The following is a 20911-nucleotide window of genomic DNA, read 5'->3' on the forward strand; positions in this document are numbered from 1 at the left end:
GAGTGCGATCGCAGAGTTAGCATTAGCATCTGGTGGTATGTAAACAGCTGTTATTATGACAACGGTGAACTCCCTAGGTAGGTAGATGGGCCTGCATTTAACAGTCAGATATTCAATGTCCGGTGAACAGTGACGGTCTATTATCACTGTGTTGGTACACCAGCTGTTGTTCACATACATACAGAGCCCCCCTCCTTTGCGCTTACCGGAGTCCACTGTTCGGTCATGTCGCTGTATGGTATAGCCTGCTAGCTCAATAGCAGAGTCTGGAATGGATTGATGTAGCCAGGATTCAGTGATAAGAAGGATGCATGAGTCTTTGATGAAGTTATTCGCTGCTATTTGCAATCTCAATTCGTCCAACTTGTTCGCGAGGGATCTCTGTCAGCACGTCTGTGACTCTGGTTAAATGGCTTTTTCTTATTGATTGTTTGTTTGGTATTGTGTATTAAGCTAATAAAGTAATCAACTGAAGAAATATTTGATAAATATGTGCATTTATTTACAGCCCTGTGAAAAACTAAGCACACCCTTAATGGAGGTTTTGGCAGTTGGCTGGTCTGTGACACAATGTCATAATCTCCCAAACAAATTCCCCCCAAGGTCAGACTGTGCAATGCTCAGCTAAACTGCAAAAAAAAAGAAGCAAAAGCTTCATCTGAGACTCTACAGACCTCAGTTAGCACGTCACATTTCTATGACAGTACAGTTAGAAAAAAGCTGAACAACTACTGATGCTTATTTGTCCTAAAAGAGCACAGCACAGCTTAGATTTGCAATGTTACATCTGAACAAACCAGATGATTTCTGAAACAATTTCCTTTTTATAGACCAAATGTGGAAATGTTTGGCTATAAACAAACCCCCAAACAAAACAAAAAGCATATCAGCAAAAATGTTTCATGCCAACTGTCATGCAAAGTGGTGATGGCTTCTACAGTCACAAGACACGTGCACCTTACAGCCATTCTGATGACACAATTCCTCCTTACATCAACATATTAAACACTTAGAAATTAGCCCATCTGTGTGACAGTTAGACGTTGGTCTAAAGTGAGTCACTGAACTGGACAATGATCCCAAACACACTACACATCAATAGCATTGTGGCTGAAAAAGAAAATAATCAAGGTACTGCAGTGGCTCAATCATAGCCCAGACCTCAACCTGATTGAAATGCTGAGGTGGGACCTTAAGAGAGCTGGATCTAAATGAATGCCCGCAAACTACAATGAACTGAAGAAATGTGAAAGACTGATAAAGTCATAATAATTACTTTAACTCACTGAAGTACATACTGTATACCTCCTGAGCTAACTCTGCGTCCTCATCAAAGGCCAAAACACAGATGCCTTTCCAAGAAGTACAAAGGTATATGACCATTTTCGGTGTGCATTATAGATTTTCTCTAGTTTCATCCCACAGTGAGTGGCTGTAGGTTTTCTAGACTCAGATGGTAGAGTGGGTCATCTAACAATCAGAAGGGCAGGGGATAAATTCTCAATCGTCCAGTCTGCATGATGAAGTGTCTTTGGGCAAGATACTGAACCCAGAGTTTCCCCCTGTGCATCCATCAGACTGCGAGTGTGTGTGTAAATGTTATGAAAAGTGCTTAAGCATAGATAAAAACACAGTATGATTGCATGCGAATGGATGAATGAGACTTGCAGTAAAAAGTCGTCTCAGTTTAAAAAAGGTACACCATTTACTGTAGTTCTGACACTTGTATGTTAGGATAATGTGAGATTCAAAGTTGGCTCTAGCCTCAGATTTTGGATAGATAAAGCTGTCTGAGTGGTAAGCAAGTCTAGACAAGTGCTAAACTAATGCCAATGAATGAATACCAATACAACACCTCAAGATCTCTAGCGATTCATTTTATTGACATTACTTTAAAGTGAAAACAGTCACCAGTTTTTAAAAGTGCTCTCTGCAAAGGGTACCCTCTAAAGGGTTAAACTGCATTACTCCAGCGACAATCCATTGTATCCCTGAAGGTGCAGTAAATATTATTTCTGAAAGAGTTTAATAAATGCATCTTTGTATGTGACTGTACTGTATGTGCATGAAGGTGTTAATGAGGTGCTGAAAATGCCAGGGCTCACACAGCCCTAATGATCTGAAGCCAAAGAACACCACAAACCATGTGCTGTACACATTAAAAAAGCACAAAAGGCAGAACATATGCACGTGCACGGCGAATCTCGGCCATTTCTGGTTTTGATTATAGTTAATATGAGTTGAAAATAAACACTGAGCAACTGGAAACCATATTTCTATAACCTCCAGGGGCTTTCCACCTCTGAAAAGGGACATAAAGGAATCCATAACTACAACATGGATCATATTACTATAAACTTAAATAAGACCTGGACTTAAAGGCTGTTAGAGACAGATCATCCTAACAGACCACCATGTATTTGATACCACCAAAATCCACTGCACCTGAATGCTTTTTTTTCTTTCTTTTTTTTCTCAGCATTTTGGAAAATTACTCTTCGTTCTTGTCAACTTTAATAAGTGGAACATTTTTACAAGCCTGCTTTGTTTTGATTGCATCAGTTGAGCAGGCCTAAAGAGAACAGAGTTTTTATAGAAACAAAGTCTCTCTGCTGGGGTCGGGTTTTAGGTTCAGCATAATTTTGCAAGTGGGTGAGAAATCTGCAAGGTAGCTGCCTATTTTAGAAAGTTCTAAAAGTTCTAATGATGTGAACAAAACCTTTTGCTGTTTTGTTTCTCATTAATCCATGCTGCCACCTAGTGGTTATATTGAGGACTCCAACTTAAACTAAATAGTATAAGTTCCTTTAAAAAAAAACATGAAAAACTGTTTACTGTATACTAAGGATGGTGTGTTCGGTTCTTTGGGTGTCAGTCCATCTATAGCCAATGTTTTATTATGTATAATGTCAGAAGGAAGATCTGGTAATGGAGTTAACTACGTAACTGAACTTTCACCACATGGTCACATATTTAATACTTTGTCAAATATTCCCTCAGACCTTTCCTGCAGACATCTTCAGCTCTTGGGTATTGTAAAGTCTGTCTGCTTTTAATCTGCACTGAATTATGAAATGTCATCCAGTGAGATTTTATGCCTCGGGCTGAAAACACAGACAGAAACCTCCTGTACACTTCTGAATTCGGTCTGCTACTTCGTTCAGCAGCGAAATCATCAATAACTGCCAGTTCCATTGGTAGCCACTTTGACAAATGAGGTCATGAGCTGTTTCTTTTTCTTTTTTTCATCCACACTTTCTTTTTTTCCATCTCTTGATTGAGGCTGATTTTTGTTTCGCCAGTCCATAGAAATTTGTTTCAAAACTGGTTTCTTCTTTCAAGTTTTTGTGAATCTTTGCCTGGTTTTCTTCCCCATAAGACATAAGAGATTGGATCTTGAAGGCAATCAAGATCAAGATGACAGACAATTCTTCCGAATATTGAATTATCCTTAAAATGTCTAAAACCTCAACTGTGGCAAGTATAGACAAAGAATTTCCATAATGTAAAGCTCAGGGCAAAAGTATTGCACTATGTTGCATTTAATCATTAGTTATTGTTAATGTCTGGTTCTCTTCCATAGTGTGTCTTTTATCCTGTCCTGTTCACCCCTCACCCCAACCCCCATGAACCGAGTGGCCACTGTGACAAAACTGCAACAGTCTTCTACAGATATACTAGAGCCTGCCAGAAAGAGTCAGCGGCGCTTCATCAGTGAGGCCTGTATGGGACTAGACAGAAGAAGAATCTAAAGGAACAATGCTGCCCACTTAGAGTTTGCCAGGCAGCACTGAAAGAACTATGAGATCATGTGGAGACAAAAAAGTATACCCATGTCTTAAGAATGAAAATGCAAGCATTATGTCTGACAAACACCAGACACTGCTATCCACCCAGCTAATGTGCAACCTGAGACAGGGTGGATGACAGTGAACCAAAGAGAGCAGCCAGTACAACGTTGGAATACTTTCAGAAGAGGTCTCTGGCTGCCCTTAACTGTTCCAGCCAAAAAGAACTGAAGATGGCAGTTTTTGGATGGCTGACGTCCAACTTGACCGAAATGGATCTGCCAATAATAATGGCCAGGTGTGCAAAGCTTATATTTTATCCAAGAAAACTCAAAGCTGTAATTGTTGTGAAGGGACTTGTTCTGAATTATAGCTATTTGAAAATTACAAGTCTCAGATTTATTGTTGTATTAATTAAAGCAAACCAGTTACAGATTTATCAACAACATATTACAGTTTTTTACAGACGCTAGGACACATTTCTCAATACTTAGGTCACTTTTGCAAAACTCCTCACACAGTGAGCACAACAGAAGTCTATGTGGGCTAAACTGAGGATCAGTTATCATTGTTTTGGCACAAAATGCATTCAATGACTACATCTCTCAAATTTCATGAATTATTTTCTCACTCAGACACAACAACTGCCAAAAATCTTTGTACGTACAGGACATTTTGAATGTGCTTACATACTGTTTTCAAAACTGTTAAACTTATGGCCAAAACAATAACACAATGCAAAACTTAAAAAGACAGCAAAATTCAACAGCAATATTTTATTGAAACATATTTTACAGTTCCTTCTGAATGCTTAAACCCTAACTGTGATTCCTGTAGCACAATCTCTAAAACTATTCAGACTTATAGCAAAACCACTCACTGAGTTTGCAAAACTAAAAGCACAAAAACTGCTTTGCACTCAGTTTGCAATTTTGTAACACACACTTTGCAAAACTGTAGGCACAATTCACTGCACAACACTCAATTACCAAATTTCCAACACACTCCTAGCAAAAGCATACACATGTATGGCTATCATTAACACTAATTTGCCAACTGTCTGGCACACTTTCACATGTGAAAACTTTTTTAGATAATTCGTTCACTTTGCAATCAGCCTAAGCACTATAATACAGGTAAGCTGTGTGTGCGGAGTACAATGGAGGGAGCAGAAAGAGTGAGAAGTAGAGGAGGCCGAGGAAGAGGACGTGGAGGTGAAGAAGTAGGATGAAGAGGACGACAAGGACAAGGAGGAGCAAGAGGAAGACGAGGAGGAGGGAGAGGAAGATGAGGTGGGGGGAGAGGAAGGGTAGGAAGAGTAAGAAATAGAATTGCTGATGACATCAGAGCTACAATAGTGGACCATGTAATCAACCGTGGAATGACCCTGAGGGTAGCTGGCCAACGGGTCCAGCCTAACTCGAGCCGCTACACTGTAGCAAGCATCATAAGGACATCTTGAAATGAGAATCGGTTAGTACAGTCACTTTGCACAAAGATTTGTAGCACTGCCATATGCCAATGAGAAACACACCAACACCACTGATGTAAAAATACTGAAATTGTTACTTTACAGAATTGCTAGATGACCAGATGCTGGGGCAGAGGAAGCATGTTCACTGCAGACCAAGTAACCCATAGTCATTATGGCGATTGCAAATAATCCTACACTTGGAAATAAACACTTGTGTTTGTTTTGATGTGTGTGAATAAACACCAGTACTTGAAGTTTGGATCCCTCTATGCTTATGGATCTATGACAGAAGTATGAGCTCAAACTGACATAGCCTACCTTGTGCACAGAGAAAGCAAAAGCCAGATGTGTTTTGTATTCATACCATCAGTGTGCAGTTGGCGCATTGTGTGCTTAGTAGATGATGGCTTGTGTGTACTGTTTGATACGGAAACACCATTTTTACGAAGGTGTGAAGAGTTAATCTAGCTGTGTTTGCTTTTGCAAGAGAACTACAATGTTTTGATTATTGGGTGACAGGTTTTCTTATTTGTGTGAAGAGTTTTGCAAAATTAGCCAATAGTTACAAAAAATGTGCTTAAGCAATCAGAAAAAACTGTAAATCTAAAAATGCAGTTTACAGTTTTTTACAGACGCTAGGACACATTTCTCAATACTTAGGTCACGTTTGCAAAACTCCTCACACAGTGAGCACAACAGAAGTCTATGTGGGCTAAACTGAGGACCAGTTATCATTGTTTTGGCACAAAATGCATCCAATGACTACATCTCTCAAATTACATGAATCATCTTCTCACTCAGACACAACAACTGCCAAAAACCTTTGTACGTACAGGACATTTTGCATGTGCTTACATACTGTTTTCAAAACTGTTAAACTCATGGTCAAAACAATAACACAATGCAAAACTTGAAAAGACAGCAAAATCCAACGGCAATATTTTATTGAAACATATTTTAAATCTAACAATGCAGTTTAACCAGCCACAGCTGATTCTCATTGTAGATGAACATCTACACAGTTGTTACTCCTTCAATTTTTCAACTCCTTCAATTCTGGCATGCCAGAAGATTCTTTCCTAGGTGTATTGCTCTAGATGACATAAGATGTGATGTGGATGAGAACCTGTGGCCAAATGGAGAAGACCGAGTAGATTAGCATTACTATTGTATGTGTATCAGTGGATGGTGTGTATACGAATTCTTGTATTTTGGGATTACTTAGTGAAAAAAAATAAAAATACATAAACATAAATACATGATGTCTGATTCATTCCAGTAACATATATTGAAATTATAAACAGAGATGTGTCCTTGTTTTACACAGGAAAACACTGTGTAATGCTACATGTTGTTAGTGTTTTTTAGGTCATTGTTTTGTGGGTGACAAAGTGTGTTTGTCGGCTGTCAACCTTTGCTAGTGTTCTGGAGGAATGTTTTTATTTGAGACCTGAATGAAGTGTTTTGGTAGTTGTAGTGCATTTTGAATGTGGAATGAACTGCTTTGCCAAGCTGTGGGTCAGTTAGGAGAATTGTGTGAAGAGTTTTGCAAAAGTGACCTAAGTATTGAGAAATGTGTCCTAGCGTCTGTAAAAAACTGTAACCAGCCACAGCTGATTCACATTGTAGATGAACATCTACACAGGTGTTACTCCTTCAATTTTTCAACTCCTTCAATTCTGCCATGCCAGAAGATTCTTGTGTATTGCCCTAGATGACATAAGATGTGATGTGGATGAGAACCTGTGGCCAAATGGAGAAGACCGAGTAGATTAGCATTACTATTGTATGTGTATCAGTGGATGGTGTGTATACAAATTCTTGTATTTTGGGATTACTTAGTGCAAAAAAATAAAAATACATAAACAAATATTAACGAATTCTGCATGATGTCTGATTCATTCCAGTAACATATATTGAAATTATAAACAGAGATGTGTCCTTGTTTTACACAAGAAAACACTGTGTAATGCTACATGTTGTTAGTGTTTTTTAGGTCATTGTTTTGTGGGTGACAAAGTGTGTTTGTCGGCTATCAACCTTTGCTAGTGTTCTGGAAGAATGAGTTTATTTGAGACCTGAATAAAGTGTTTTGGTAGTTGTAGTGCATTTTGAATGTGAAATGAACTGCTTTGCCAAGCTGAAGGTCAGTTAGGAGAATTGTGTGAAGAGTTTTGCAAAAGTGGCCTAAGTATTGTGAAATGTGTCCTAGCGGCTGTAAAAAACTGTAAAGTGGAAAATAGAAAAGTCACAGTAATGTAGTGTACTTTAAACAGAATGTACCCAGTCTAATACATTCACCGATCAGGCATAGCATTATGACCACTCACAGGTGAATAACACTGATCATCTTTTCATGATGGCACCTGTTAGCAGGTGGGATATATTATGGAGCAAGTGAGCATTTTGTCCTCAAAGTTGATGAGTTAGAAGCAGGAAAAATGAGCAACAGTGAGATTGACAAGGGACAAATTGTGATGGCTAAATGACTGGGTCAGAACATCCCCAAAGCAAAAGCAGCTCTTGTGAGCTGATCTGCACTGGTCAGTATCTATCAAAAGTGGTTCAAGGAAGGAACAGTGGTGAATCAGTGACAGGGTCATATGCAGCCAGGGCTCACTGATGCATGCAGTGAGTGAAGGCTGGCTCATACGGTCTGACCCAACAGATGAGCTACTGTAGCTCAAATTGTCAAAACAAATTACTGCTGTTCCTGATAGACATGTGTCAGAATACACAGGGCATCACAGATTGTTGTGTATGGGGCTGCATAGCTGCAGACCGAACAGGGTGTGCATCATGACCCCTGTCCAATGACCAAAGCACCAACAATGGACACAATGGACAGGAGCAATGGAAGAAGGTGGGCTAGTCTGATGAATCACATTTCTTTCACATCAGCGTGGATGAATCTTTGGCTGTGATGTCTATTTTATTTATAACCTATAGCACATTTAAACAACAGAAGAGCTCAAAGTGCTAGGGATAGGGATAGGCACATTTATATTTCAGGTCTCCAAGAAGAAGTTTCAAAATGGATGAAAAGCTAAAAGGTGTGTTTTGTTGTGATAACTAATCATTATTACTGTTGAAATCACAATGATCGAGTGGTCATTCAATTATATTCACAATTTGCAAATCACAGATGATTCGTCTCATACTGTAAGCCATGACACACTGCTATACCCTACATAAGTTGTCTTTATCTGGTATCAGATCGATACCAAAAACACAGGACTATTAGACACTGACCCCTAAGGCATTACCCAGCATGCCATCACATAACCATAAAAAACTGCTGCATGCCCATGGCATGGTGTCATATTGCAAGCAACAGTAAAGAAATAACCAGGCTCTTCAGTTTAAAACATAAGTTAGTGAAGAGGGGGCGACCTAATAGTATTAAATAGTGTCTTTTAAACATGTATGATGTTTGATTGTAATGAATGGTTATAGTTCCTACACAAGCTCATAAAAACCTCAGTGAGGTGTGTGTGTGTGTGTGTGTGTGTGTGTGTGTGTGTGTGTGTGTGTGTGTGTGTGTGTGTGTGTGGTGTGTGTGGGCACGACCCCACAAATCCCTTATGAGGGCTTCTCTAACTGTGAGGTTGCAAACGTTATTCTTTCTGTGAATGGAAAAGAGAAAATGCTGTATAGATGCCAGCCAGCCGGACAGAGATGGAAAGAGACAGGAGGAGGGGGTGAGGGGGGGTCATCCTTATCTGCTAATGCCATGAAATTCAAGACGGTGCCCCCCAGCTCGTACCCTGCACAAACACGCACGCGCAGAGCTCAGCGCACAGACACACATAGAAAAAAGCAAATGCACGAGAGAGGAACATACACATATCCTAATTTAGACAGGCATTTCCATTCAAGCACATACACACAGCATAGCAAGGGCACACACGGTTATTCTCGGGAGCTTATTGCTTTCCCCGCAAACCTTCACGAGTACTGGCTGGAGACAAAGGTAAGGACGATAAATCAAATCTAATATGGAAACTAACATACACTAGGCTTAATGTGGCTCTGTGGCCTTAGAGAGCACGCTGTCCAAGCAGAACTTTATGAATTTATGTTCAATGAGAGTGTGTCGTGATCAGTACAGACTCTAGAAATGGTAACACGTATTGGTTTGCTCTGTGCTCTGCTATAATTAAATGTCTCGCTGGTGATTCCACTGGTGTTTCCCCCCATGCCTTCAAAGATTTTCATATTGTCGTCTATAAACTACCAGGGAGTTTGAGACAGAGAGGTTTTCTGACTTTGACATTAGTCTGATATCAGACACATATCAACTTATTAAATCATAAGTTAAGTCACAGCCGGGATGATCTGGAGGTCTAAGCGCCAGGCAAACCGCCACATAAACTGATATAAAACATTTTTCTCTGGTCTTTGAAATTAAGAAACTAAAAATAAATCTTTTCCTCAGCCCAAACGCTTTTCAAAAATAGTTTCTACAGCTGTATCATTATATATTATAATATTTAAACATCCTCACAGTCATAAAACTGTGAATTTCATTATTACAAACAGCAGCTGCTCGCGCGCTACACGCGAGGGGGCGGGGCTACACTCTTACGCAGTATTTTTTTTCTCGCTTTTACTCTTTAGTTTATCCAATCAGAAAGCACCTGGTTGTGTAACCGTGGTTACCGGTACAGATGTATTATGGGATATGCACATGGCAGCGTCCAAGTGAGGGAATGCATGTCAACAGAAGGATTCTGCGCTGTATGTTCGGCGTGGTTTCGGGACCTGCAGATGAATTCAGGCGCTTTGGGAGGTTTCCGGGACTCCGTGTCGAGCATGTTTGTATTACTAATGTTTGAGTTTTGCTTTTTTAAAAGAAGACAAACGTTTCCCTTTCTGTGCAGTCTTGTACGTTTACTCATGATAGCACTTTGTGATTTGAGACCACGTATCACACACCAGCTACTCGTCGGTCCCGAGTTTGAACTGATGATTTTAAAAACTCTCAATTAGTAATTAGTGTCATAATGAAATTTCCTGAATAAAACAGTTGAGTGAAGAGTTAAAAGAAACGATGACAGCTATTCACTCTAAAGTTTGATACTCCAAGTAAAACTAATTTATGAAATTATTGTAAACCACAGTATGATGAGAAATGAGAAACAGTGCCAACTTATCAACATAAAGGTTTTTATTAAAGCTGGTATATTAGCAGTGCATTACTGACTACCCTAGTGGTTGCTACAGATTGTTTAATACAGCTGTCAGCTCAGTTATTTGTTTAAAAGATATAAATAATAAAAATAAAAGATATTCATGGATTAAGAAAAGAAGGGGCTGTTTATTTATAGTATTTACAGTTCTCTGTTGTGCCCTTGTGTTTAATATGTTGATTAGCTTTCCTGAAAACAGAGCATCAGTCTATCAGAAAGAGTGGAAGCTTTAACCTATTGTCTATATAGTGTCAATTCACTGCAACAGTTGCCTCTGTGAGCTGTATATATAATGATAATGACTCTACAATATTAGAAAGCGCCCAAAATCAGAGGCTCCCTTATACGCAGCACTTTGCGATGGCGGGAAGGAAGAATTCCATTTTAACAGGAAGTGACCTCTCGCTGAACCAGGCTCAGCCTTATGTTACGCTCAGTTGAAAGCTGAGGGGAAACAGAAGGCAAATAAAAGGAAGAGCAGAGTTTAGCTGTGATATAACCACGGCAGACCGGCAACATATTTCTGCTTTTCAGCATTAACTTTATTTACACAATCGGTCGCTGTTTACAAACACACACGGCTGAAACTTTCCAGCTGCCAGCCGAACACTAACAACAAAACTGGAATCCAGGACCCAGCACACTTTTAACCGTATGCCCTGCAGGTGCGTTTGCCTCCCCTGCAGCGGCACCGCCGACCACGCCCCGCCGCATTAGTTTAACAGTGGTGGGAATGTGTAGAGCTTACATTTCTTGCTGTTCTATACACTTTATCCAAACTATATGGTGCTTTTCTCCCTTTGTGCAACTATATATGTTACTTCAGCATGCTTTCCAAATAGAGCTAGATATAACAAAGTGAAGGATCACCAATAGAAACTGTTGTCTCCTTCCATGGCAAAATATGAGAGCTAATCCTCTGTTCAGCTGATGGAAAGCATATTTGATTTGATTGGCACATCATCCTGGTGGAGTGGATGAATTCAAAAGATTGGACGCAGTTATCTCTACATTTTTAGATGGTAAAGCTGTGCCAAACTAGACCCTTACTGTCCCTATCTATTCTGTGTTCCCAGATTAAACTAACACAACCCTACTTGTCACAGCCACTGCTGTCACCATGCCTGGGGAGGATAAACCACCACAACAGGCCCGCCAGAGGAAAAAGACCAAGAAGTCCCGCTCCAAGGGAAAGAGTCCCACTGGGAGTCCTAGTGCCAGCTTGGCAAGCACTTTAGACGGGCAAGATGAGTTCATCTTCCCCCCAGTCGTGCAACCTCCACCTAAAAAGTCTACGGAGGAGAGGAAGAAAGTGCCTGTTGCCAAAGTAGAGGAAGAGACATCCATAGCCATCTGTCTTCAGGTGGTTTTTCCCTACCTGCTAGCTGGAATGGGCATGGTGATGGCTGGCATGGTGCTGGACATTGTACAGGTAAGGTCCTTAGGGTAGCTTGGAGAGTGATATCACATATTTAGAGTGGAAAAGCATGAAGTATGTTAACATAATAGTGGATATTGGGGCCTACTAGCTGACAGGTAAACCTTCAGGCTGCTCATTTGAATCCCTCATCAGATGCTGGCATCACCGCTCTCCAAGATTATTTTTTTCGGGGATGGTGTACAAAAACTATGATTAGATTTACCCCAGTGTAAATGTAGCAGCTATGTCAAAGGATACAATTATTAGACCCTCTTTAAACCCCCAGAATAAAACCTGACCATTTTTTTTTCTTAGTGCCTAAAACACAGGTATAGTGGTGTCAAAAAGTGTTTGCCTCCTTCCTGATTTCCTAGTGTTCTGTATATTTGTCACACTTGAATGTTTCAGATCATCAAACACATTTTAATGTTAGACCACGATAACTCGAGTAAATACAAAATGCAGTTTTTTTTAATGCTGATTTCACTGATTAAGGGAGAAAAGTTACCCAAAACTACCTGGTCCTGTTAAAATGGCCCCTTTTGTTAAATCATAAATTAACTGTGATTAACCACACTTTTTGGAAAGCTGAGTTCAGTTTCACTAAGCACACTTGGGCTTGATTACTGGACGTTAGTGGTGCAACAGATCACGGTTGATCCGTAATCCGAACCGATCCCACTCCACGGCTCAGCACGCACGTGATCCGAAGATTCGAAAAAGAAGAAAAAAAAAAAAGCGATAGTTATGGTCAGCGCTAGCGGTCCAAGTGGCGGAGCAGAGGAGTTTGCGGTACTTAAGCAGCCCTTTGCTGCCCAATCTGACCGGGCTAAAGCTATTACAAAAGCTATTGGGGTGTTTAGCTGCAGACAGGAGGCCGTATTCCATTGTGCTAAACAAGGGGTTTAAACTATGATGAACGTGCTTGAGCCACGCTATGATATCCCGTTGCGCGACCACTTTAGTGGAAAAATCGTTCCAAGCATGTATGAGCAGGAGAAGATTAAAGTTATGGCTGAACTGTCCCAGGCATCTTCTGTTGCCCCAACTACTACAAATGGGTGTAGCGACGGAAAGCTATGTGACCGTGACTGCTCATCATATCACAGCGGAGTGCGATATAAGGAGCAGTATGTATTATTGTAGGGTCTACCTTACAATATAAAGCACCTTGAGGCAACTGTTTTTGTGATTTGGCGCTTTATAAATAAAATTGAATTGAGTGGTAGATACAAAGACTGTACTGCCCTATATTGAACCATAAATTTTTTTGAATAATTGCGTGGAATGAGTCTTGAGTTGAATGTTTTTAACAGGCAAAAAATACTTCAATAAGTGAATAAGTAAATGTTAAATTTTTGTCTTTTTCTTTTTTTGCTGATCTGAAAATTGATCCGATCCGTGACTTAAAACCGTGATCCGATCCGAACCTTGAGATTTTTGATCCGTTGCACCACTACTGGACGTCCTGTTGAATGAAAAAATTACTTAAATAGAAACCGTCTGACAAAGTGAAGCAGGTTAAAAGACCTTAAAAAGGAACACATCATAGCACATTTCTAAGGTTTTGGGACTCCAGTGAACCACGGCGAGAGCCATTATACATAAATGGTGAAAACATGGAACAGTGGTGAAGCTTCCCAGGAGTGACTGGCTGACCAAAATGAGATAAGAGCACATCGCCGACTCATCCTGGGTGTTACAAAAGGATCCAGAAGAACATTAAAGAACTGCAGGCTTCACAGATCTAAGTTAACAGAGTATTAAACTTTTAAGTGTGACAAAATAGGAAATCGTGAAGGGGGAAAACATCAAAATTTGTCTCCCTTCATTTTACATATAAAGTACTTCATAAGTAAGTGTTTATTGTACAGGGAAGTTATTTTCACATTGTCTGACATGTAATGTACAACAGAATATTAAGGCGTCTCTTAGCAGACAGTAAATCTATGCACACAGTGGCAGGCTGTTTTCCGGTAAGGAAAGATCTCTGACAGATTTAAGAGCTAGGAGACCAGAGGCACAGCAAAACACGTCAGTAATGACCCAGATGGTTACTCTCTCACGTCAAACGTGTTAACGTAAGGAGAGAGAGCGTCACAATAATGAAAAACTGGACAGTACACAGAGACTTTATGGTATTGAATAAATAACAACATGAGCGACATAGTGACTCATCTGCACCGGTTAGAACAGGTTGTTCGTCTAAGTGTGTATTTTTGTTTGTTTTTGTTACAGGTGGTGGGACTGTGTGTATGCTTCTGTGTACTTGTTACCTTGAAATAGTCTTCTGGCTCAGAGCAATAAAGCCATCTTCTTCTGACTTAAGTATCTCTGATCATGTTAACATGGTGTACACTGGGCCAGTAATGTCAGAAGTTATAAACTGACTGGATGGGCAAAATAGCCTTTTGAGTGAGTTGAATGCACCCCAGGGCATAGCTGCTGCTGTCCCTGGTGAATATGTTGATACTATTACATCTTCAGTAGCATGTAACACTGTAGATCAATAGTTAAGAGATAGCAGCCGGTGTGTGGGCTAATATTATTACATGTTGTATGTGCATCAAACATAATGTCCTACCCAAATGTATGAGATCCACGTTGCACAATGTGATTTGCAGTGAACTTAGAAGACTACTATAACTTAATAGTACCCCTCTTTATAGTTACAGTGTATAAAATCTTTCTGCGCTAGATATCAGTGTATTGCAGTTCTGTTTTCTTACCTCTCCCAATTCAAGTGCATAATCCTTGCTACATTGGCTCCTGTAGGACAAACATGTTTTAGTTAGCTAAGAGAGATCAAAACATTCCACTATGTTCAAAAACCTAACATCATGTTTTAGGGTACATTATATCATAACTGCCACGACTACACAACAGCTTATGCCTATAATCGAGATTTTTCCTTTCTGTGGAAGGCAATCAGACCTCTGTTTATCTCAGCTGTCAATGCTGGGTGAGAAGCATCCATGTGTAGCTGTAAAACTGTAAAAGGAGTTCAATACAGGCGAGTCAGTCAGTAAAGCTCACCTCTGACTGATGACAGCCATACTAAGGTGAGCTGTTGAAGATATCCTGATAGATAGTTTTAGTTTGTGCTAGTGAATCTAACGTGGATTTAACATTGTTAGACTCGTACAGTTAGGGAATAAACGTTCGTAGAATGTGAGAATGTAATCAAAATGTTTATCAGAGGAAAAGTGTGATTTTTATGACACTTGAATCTAACATTAGCTGGCATAATGTTACCTTAAAATCAGCTGTTGTTGTTCACCCGGCTCGTTGTCAACTCTCCAGAGACAGGAAAGTCGCATGTCTGATCTACTGGCAATATGTCACTGCAACAGTATTGGGAATAAATAAGCATGTTTATGCAAGTTTTCATGTCTTAGAGTGTGAGTTCTGTTTAGGAGATTAATCTTGAGGTGAGGAGGAAGAGGATGAAGATTTATTTAGTTGCAAGTGGTGTTATCTCTTTGATGAAGGGGGTCCATTCTCAGATGATAAAACAAGTTCTCTTCTAGTCCCCATTTGGCATACTACATACATGGCCTGTCTCTACCATTTATGTAAAACACCATTAGTTGGAAGAAAATGATGACTTCCAGAAACTGCAAACTCACTCCTATATATTATTAATAGATTCATTACATGTTTATGAGAATGCAGTTTATTTGAAAATGTAGTTACACACTGCTGTACATGTACATAGACTATAGGATACTTTTTTTTTTCTATTAAATGACCTCAAAAATTTGTGACTATACCTTTAACCTTCCCATCAGTTCTTAATTAAATGTCAGTAATATCCTTGGTCAAAATACCTCAAGAATATAACTGACTGATGGCTCTGTTTTCTACACAATGGTATAGAATCATACTGTAGGATACAGTATAGGAATATAAGGTGGGAATAGTGAGATAGTACATTTAATAATGAGTTTGAGCTAGTCGTGTCTGTCCTGTGCCAGGTGTCCCTGGCTTATAGTCTGCAGCCATCTGAGCTGAGGGAAATCAGACACACTGCTGTCTGCTCTATGATGAGCTGGTCTCTCTCTTCCCCTCTGTCCTCCACTGATAAGCATACGTCTGTCCTCATATGGCTACTTCCCTTTACTCCATCTGTAGCTCATCAGTATTTCTTCCCACTCTGCAGTCTACAGTATCAGTTTCCCTCCTGCATCAGATGGAAGATTAGTCATGAGCTTGGCTGGGAGCTGTGTCTCAAAGCACAGCGGACGCACAAGGACGTGGAGAGTAGCCGATCTAAAATGCCGATAAAGACAGCAACACTACACTATCAGCAAAAACGATTGTTACTGTGGCCTGTGATGGTAGCTATTGTCTAAACAATCACATCCTGTTGGCCTGTCTTTCAATTACATCCAACATGCAATTTGTTGGGGTCTTGTTCACAACTGACGGGAGAGGGGAATGGGTGACTGACAGATGGATTGGTGCTGCGCCTGCAGTGATGTCTGTCGCTGTAAAGAGAGAACGAGGCGTAAAAGCGAAGCTCCTGATTGTCTGGCTGATCTACGTCCCCACTCTCACCTATGAGGGAACAAGCAGTGGAAATGAGCGTTCTCCAAAGGGTGGCTGGCCTCTCTCTTAGAGATGGGGTGAGGAGTTCGGCCGTCCGAGAGGAGCTCAGAGTAGAGCCGCTGCTCCTCCACATCGAAAGGAGCCAGTTGAAGTGGTTCGGGCTTCTACAAGGATGCGTCCTATATGCCTCCTCGGTAAGGTGTTCTGGCCTGGTCCCACTGGGAGGAGGCCCTAGGGCCAAGACACATTGAAAAGATTATATCTCTTGGCTGGCGTAGGAATGCCTTGACGTTGCCCCAGATAACCTGGAGGAGGTGGTCAGGGAGAGGGAGGTCTACCGCCACGACCCGGCCCTGGATAAGCGGAAGAAGATGAATAGATGGATGGACAGACGAAGGCAGTGCCATTTGTGTCAGCTTCTCTTTGTTCTGTTGGTTGGCTTCCAAATTAGAGCTCTATAAAAGCTCGCTCCATAAAATGTGAAATTAGATCGTCCATACATTAGACTATTGCAAACATGCAATATTTGACTTCTTTAAATTACAGTTATGGTGGTTAAATGAGACTTAAATGTTAGTTGGACAGGCTCCCAGAAACTGTTATAGTTATAAATTCTTTGAATACTTGAAGCAAACAAATGGGCCAGTGATGCATCAATCGTGTTGATATCTAGCAGCATTTAGGCTAAGAGTTTACCATTAGCAGTCATTACAAGTCTTACCCAGTGTCCCCTGCTGTGTAAGTGCAAGTGTCTTTTATCTTCACTGAAACACTGAAACCCATCCCACTGCTGTTTTAGTTTTCACTGTAATTCAAAGGGCTGGACCGAAAATAAATGAAACGGCAGCCAATGTCTGAAGGAAAACTTTGAAAGACCTTCACAAAGCCTGGAGAACTATTGCTTAAGACGACCTTAAAAAATAAGTGTTTGGCTCCTTGGAAGCAAAATATAAAGAAATGGGGCTCAAGACTTTTGCAAAGTAATGTACATCCTGTAAGAAGAATTATAAGCTTTTTACATTTTTGCTGCTAATCAGTTGCCTTGCTTGTCAAATCAACCTCAGCAGTTTCCAGAAGAAACACATCAGTGTTATTACACAATGACGAAGTGATCTGAGACTATAGCGACTGCAATTTATTTAATTCTATTTAGCCAATCCAAAACCTTATTTCTTGTATTCAAATGATGTAATCTTATTTTTAATGTGGCACTTTATAGATTTTACATGTAAAGTTTTTTTTACATGTCATTAATTAATATATTGTGTATGAAAACATTTTCTTTTCTTTTTTTGTGAACAGTATGCATTGAGAGGAATGATTTTTAGTTTAAGACCTGAAAGATGCCTGGAAATCAGTAGTTGTACAGTATGTTTGTTTGCTCTTAAATACGGTGTTCCAAAACGATTATAGCAGCTAGAACAGAGGTAAAAGTGGAAGGAAAAGATGGAGGGAAAGAATGAGTCACGATACAGAGATATGGAAACGACTGAAAGAGGGATGTGAAATGCAGCAAGACTGTTCGACGTAGAACGATGGATGCCATACGCGGGAGGGAGGGAGGATAAGAGGCAGACACGCAGCAAAAAATAGCTTAGAGGGAGAGTGCGTGGCAGAAAGCCGGTCGTTTCTCTCGTGAGTTTGCACAGGGCAGACAGCCCTGCCTCTTTCTGTGCTACGTCACAGCAGAGCTGAGTGAGCAGGACTACCCTGATGCTGAAAGGAGGAGAGGAACACTTTAGTCTGCTCAAGTGGTACTGTGTGCTGCATCTCATCTGTGGATCTCCTATTGACATCACAGAGCTCACCTCGCCAAATAAGAGATTAGGCTCGTATATCAAAGATATAAAGTCTTCCTCCTGCTTCTAAACTCTCAAGACCTTTTGGACTGTTCTTCATCTTTTTGCTCCTGTCACTCATTCAGCTGTCACTCCGAGCTCTGGGTTCACAAGATACAGCTGTGCCTTTTACACTGGAGGTCAAGTAGATTTAAAGCTGGATCTTATCAACTGAGGACTCCAACAAACAAGAAACTCAACCAGAGGATTTATTTGATTCTAGAGTTGTTCAGGACAACTGGAGGACCACTGAATAGCTCAGCATTAATTTACTGGCATAAACCAGTCTTATTTTTAATGTTAGTTTTTGCAGGTTGCCGGGTAACCTTAAGACTTTGACTGCAGATGTGGATCATCTGTGCTTGTGGAACATTTTGACTGATGAATCAGAAATCGTGTTAATGATTGTTTTCCCCAGAGGTGCCGGCAAATGGATACCTCATCACTGCTGACTCACCATTGGTCCAAAGATGCCATGCTCCAGCTCCCTCAAGTTGGAGTTAAAGCTTTTAAAAGTGATTCTGCCTGGGAAAACATCATTGATTGGAAGGAATGAAAACATGACGAATGTCTCGCTTGCTTGAATAGATATCGGATCTCCAGTTTGGTTCAAAGGGATGCTGAATGTTTATCTTGTGTACTGCCAAGAATGATGCAAGAAGTAGCTGTCATCTTTGGGTCATCCCTTGAGAGCAGAACATATATATGCTCCCAAATGCTGCCTCTCATTTCTTCAGGAAGAGCCTTAGGAACTGCTTGAAACATTTCCCCTGTTTTAAACCAAGGACAAACTCATTGATTATTTTCATCTTTGGTATTTCACTTCCTTACTTTATTTTGACCCCTCAGACCTTTTTTATTTTTAATCAGAGTTTTTTTTTTCCTTTGGAATGAAGTTACACTTACCATGGGATAACTAAACATCAAACTAAGTGCTTTGATTAATCTCCTGTACAACATGGTTGTGACTCGTCTGGAGTTGGAGCTACGCTACCAAGGCAAGAAGTTACGTGGCGTGACCTGGAAGCTGACTCGATCAGAACATGGTTTCCTACCAGAGAGCTCTTGGCTCATTGGGGCGCAGGTTATCGTACCATACCTCATATCAGGACTTGGAATGGTCTCCGCGGGTATCGTTATGGACCTTATACAAGTAATTATCCAAGAATAATGTGAATAGATGTGTAGAGTTGGGTACCATCGGAAGTATTTTGATTATCGTGTCATGATTGTTGCTCAAGGGCACCACCTTCACGTCATACTTCCCTCTTTCTATAAAGAGGTGATCTTTCGTAGGTTAACCTGAAAGTGGTGTTGTATTGGAGTAGGTGGAATAACTTTTGAATATCAAAGAGATCAAAGAATATTTGAGCAAGCTCCCTACTTCACTAATTTCGATTCCCAGTGCTGAAAAACAAGCAGTGAAATTTGAGACCCAGTCCTGTTAATGGATGTTTGGGAGAAATGGACTGACCTCACTTATAGATTCTGATTGTGGGATGTTGTGGAAAGGTGGGTGGGTATTTGCATACCGAGTACAGACACGTATTGACAGCTGTTGCTATGAAGAATAGATAAACGGTCTAGTCGGAGAAAAAGACCTTTTTGTTTTCCTGCCCCTCAGGTATTCACAAGCTTGAATTAGTTCAGACTAATGCTGGCCTTAGTTAAATATAAGATATTTGTCTCAGCTACCTTTTTTGTGACTTGACCTGCTTTCTGAACTCAGTCCGTGTTGTTGAGAGCCTTAAAAGAAAAACCCTGAACTGGTTAAACAAGAAATGCGTGTGTTGTGATTGCACATGTGTGCACAGCTCTGCCGGTTCACTGTTGACAGTGCTTTTTTCTGATTAACAGATGGAGTCTTGTGTTACATCCACCTTTCTGAGCTTTCTAAATCAGATTTAGACCAGAGAGAGAGACGAGAGCCTTGGGATTGCATTGAACAGTTAATTCAATAAGTGGTTTGGAGATGAGAGAGAGAAAAAGAAGGCCAGAGAGGGAGATGACTTTGTATATACACTGCATCTCCCTTGAAATTGTCACAAAGTTCTTTACTTAAAAAGGTAAAAACAAAAGTAAAGGGCTTATGTCATCCAGGTCATAGTAATTTAATGATGAGAGGTGAAACATCTTCAAGAAACTTAAAGAAGGCCAGTCACTTTTCTTTCCAAGCTCCTTAAAAGTAAAAAACCTTGTCACAGTTGAAGTGTTCCTCATCCATTGCTTTGAAGCTGATGGGTAGTAGTTCTGGTTACCTAGGTAACCCTCCAGTGTATTCACTGCCCTGTCATATGTCCATCCCTGGTATTCTGTACTGTTATGGGAATTCCCCTCAGTCATTCTATGTTCAGACTTGGAACGTACCAACTTTGCATCACCAGCATTTTGCAGCATAAATAAAGAATGGTTCAGGGTCACCTGATCCAGACACATAACTGGTATGGCAGTCCATTCTCCCTGCAGCACGGACTACACTGCCCATGAGGCTACATTCTTTAGGGCGATGCCTGTAACACTCTGCCTATTGCCTTCATATTAAATATTTTTTTAATAATATTTTTTTTAAATATTCCTTCACGTCATTATGCGGGCTGCAAGTAGGGGTGACATGGGCCATGAGATTGACACACAGGCATTAGAACCTC

General features: G+C 40.4%; 1 protein-coding gene across 5 annotated transcripts in view; it reads left to right on the forward strand.

Annotated features, from left to right (window-relative positions):
* Positions 1-9052: 9052 nt before the first annotated feature.
* The window catches only part of LOC113013215 (solute carrier family 41 member 3), a 35798-nt gene continuing 23939 nt past the window's right edge, over positions 9053-20911 (forward strand). Inside the window, exons 1-2 of one of the 5 annotated variants that reach the window (XM_026153937.1) lie at positions 9053-9235; positions 11531-11886. In XM_026153937.1, coding sequence (XP_026009722.1) covers positions 11575-11886 — 312 coding nt within the window. In that variant the 5' untranslated portion in view covers positions 9053-9235; positions 11531-11574. Of the gene's footprint in view, positions 9236-9919; positions 10080-11530; positions 11887-17739; positions 19417-20911 lie in introns of those variants that run through there. The other 4 variants (XM_026153938.1, XM_026153935.1, XM_026153939.1 and 1 more) reach the window with 4 other exon arrangements.

This window comes from Astatotilapia calliptera, chromosome 20 (assembly GCF_900246225.1).
Source record: "Astatotilapia calliptera chromosome 20, fAstCal1.2, whole genome shotgun sequence".
Taxonomy (NCBI): Eukaryota; Metazoa; Chordata; class Actinopteri; order Cichliformes; family Cichlidae; genus Astatotilapia; species Astatotilapia calliptera.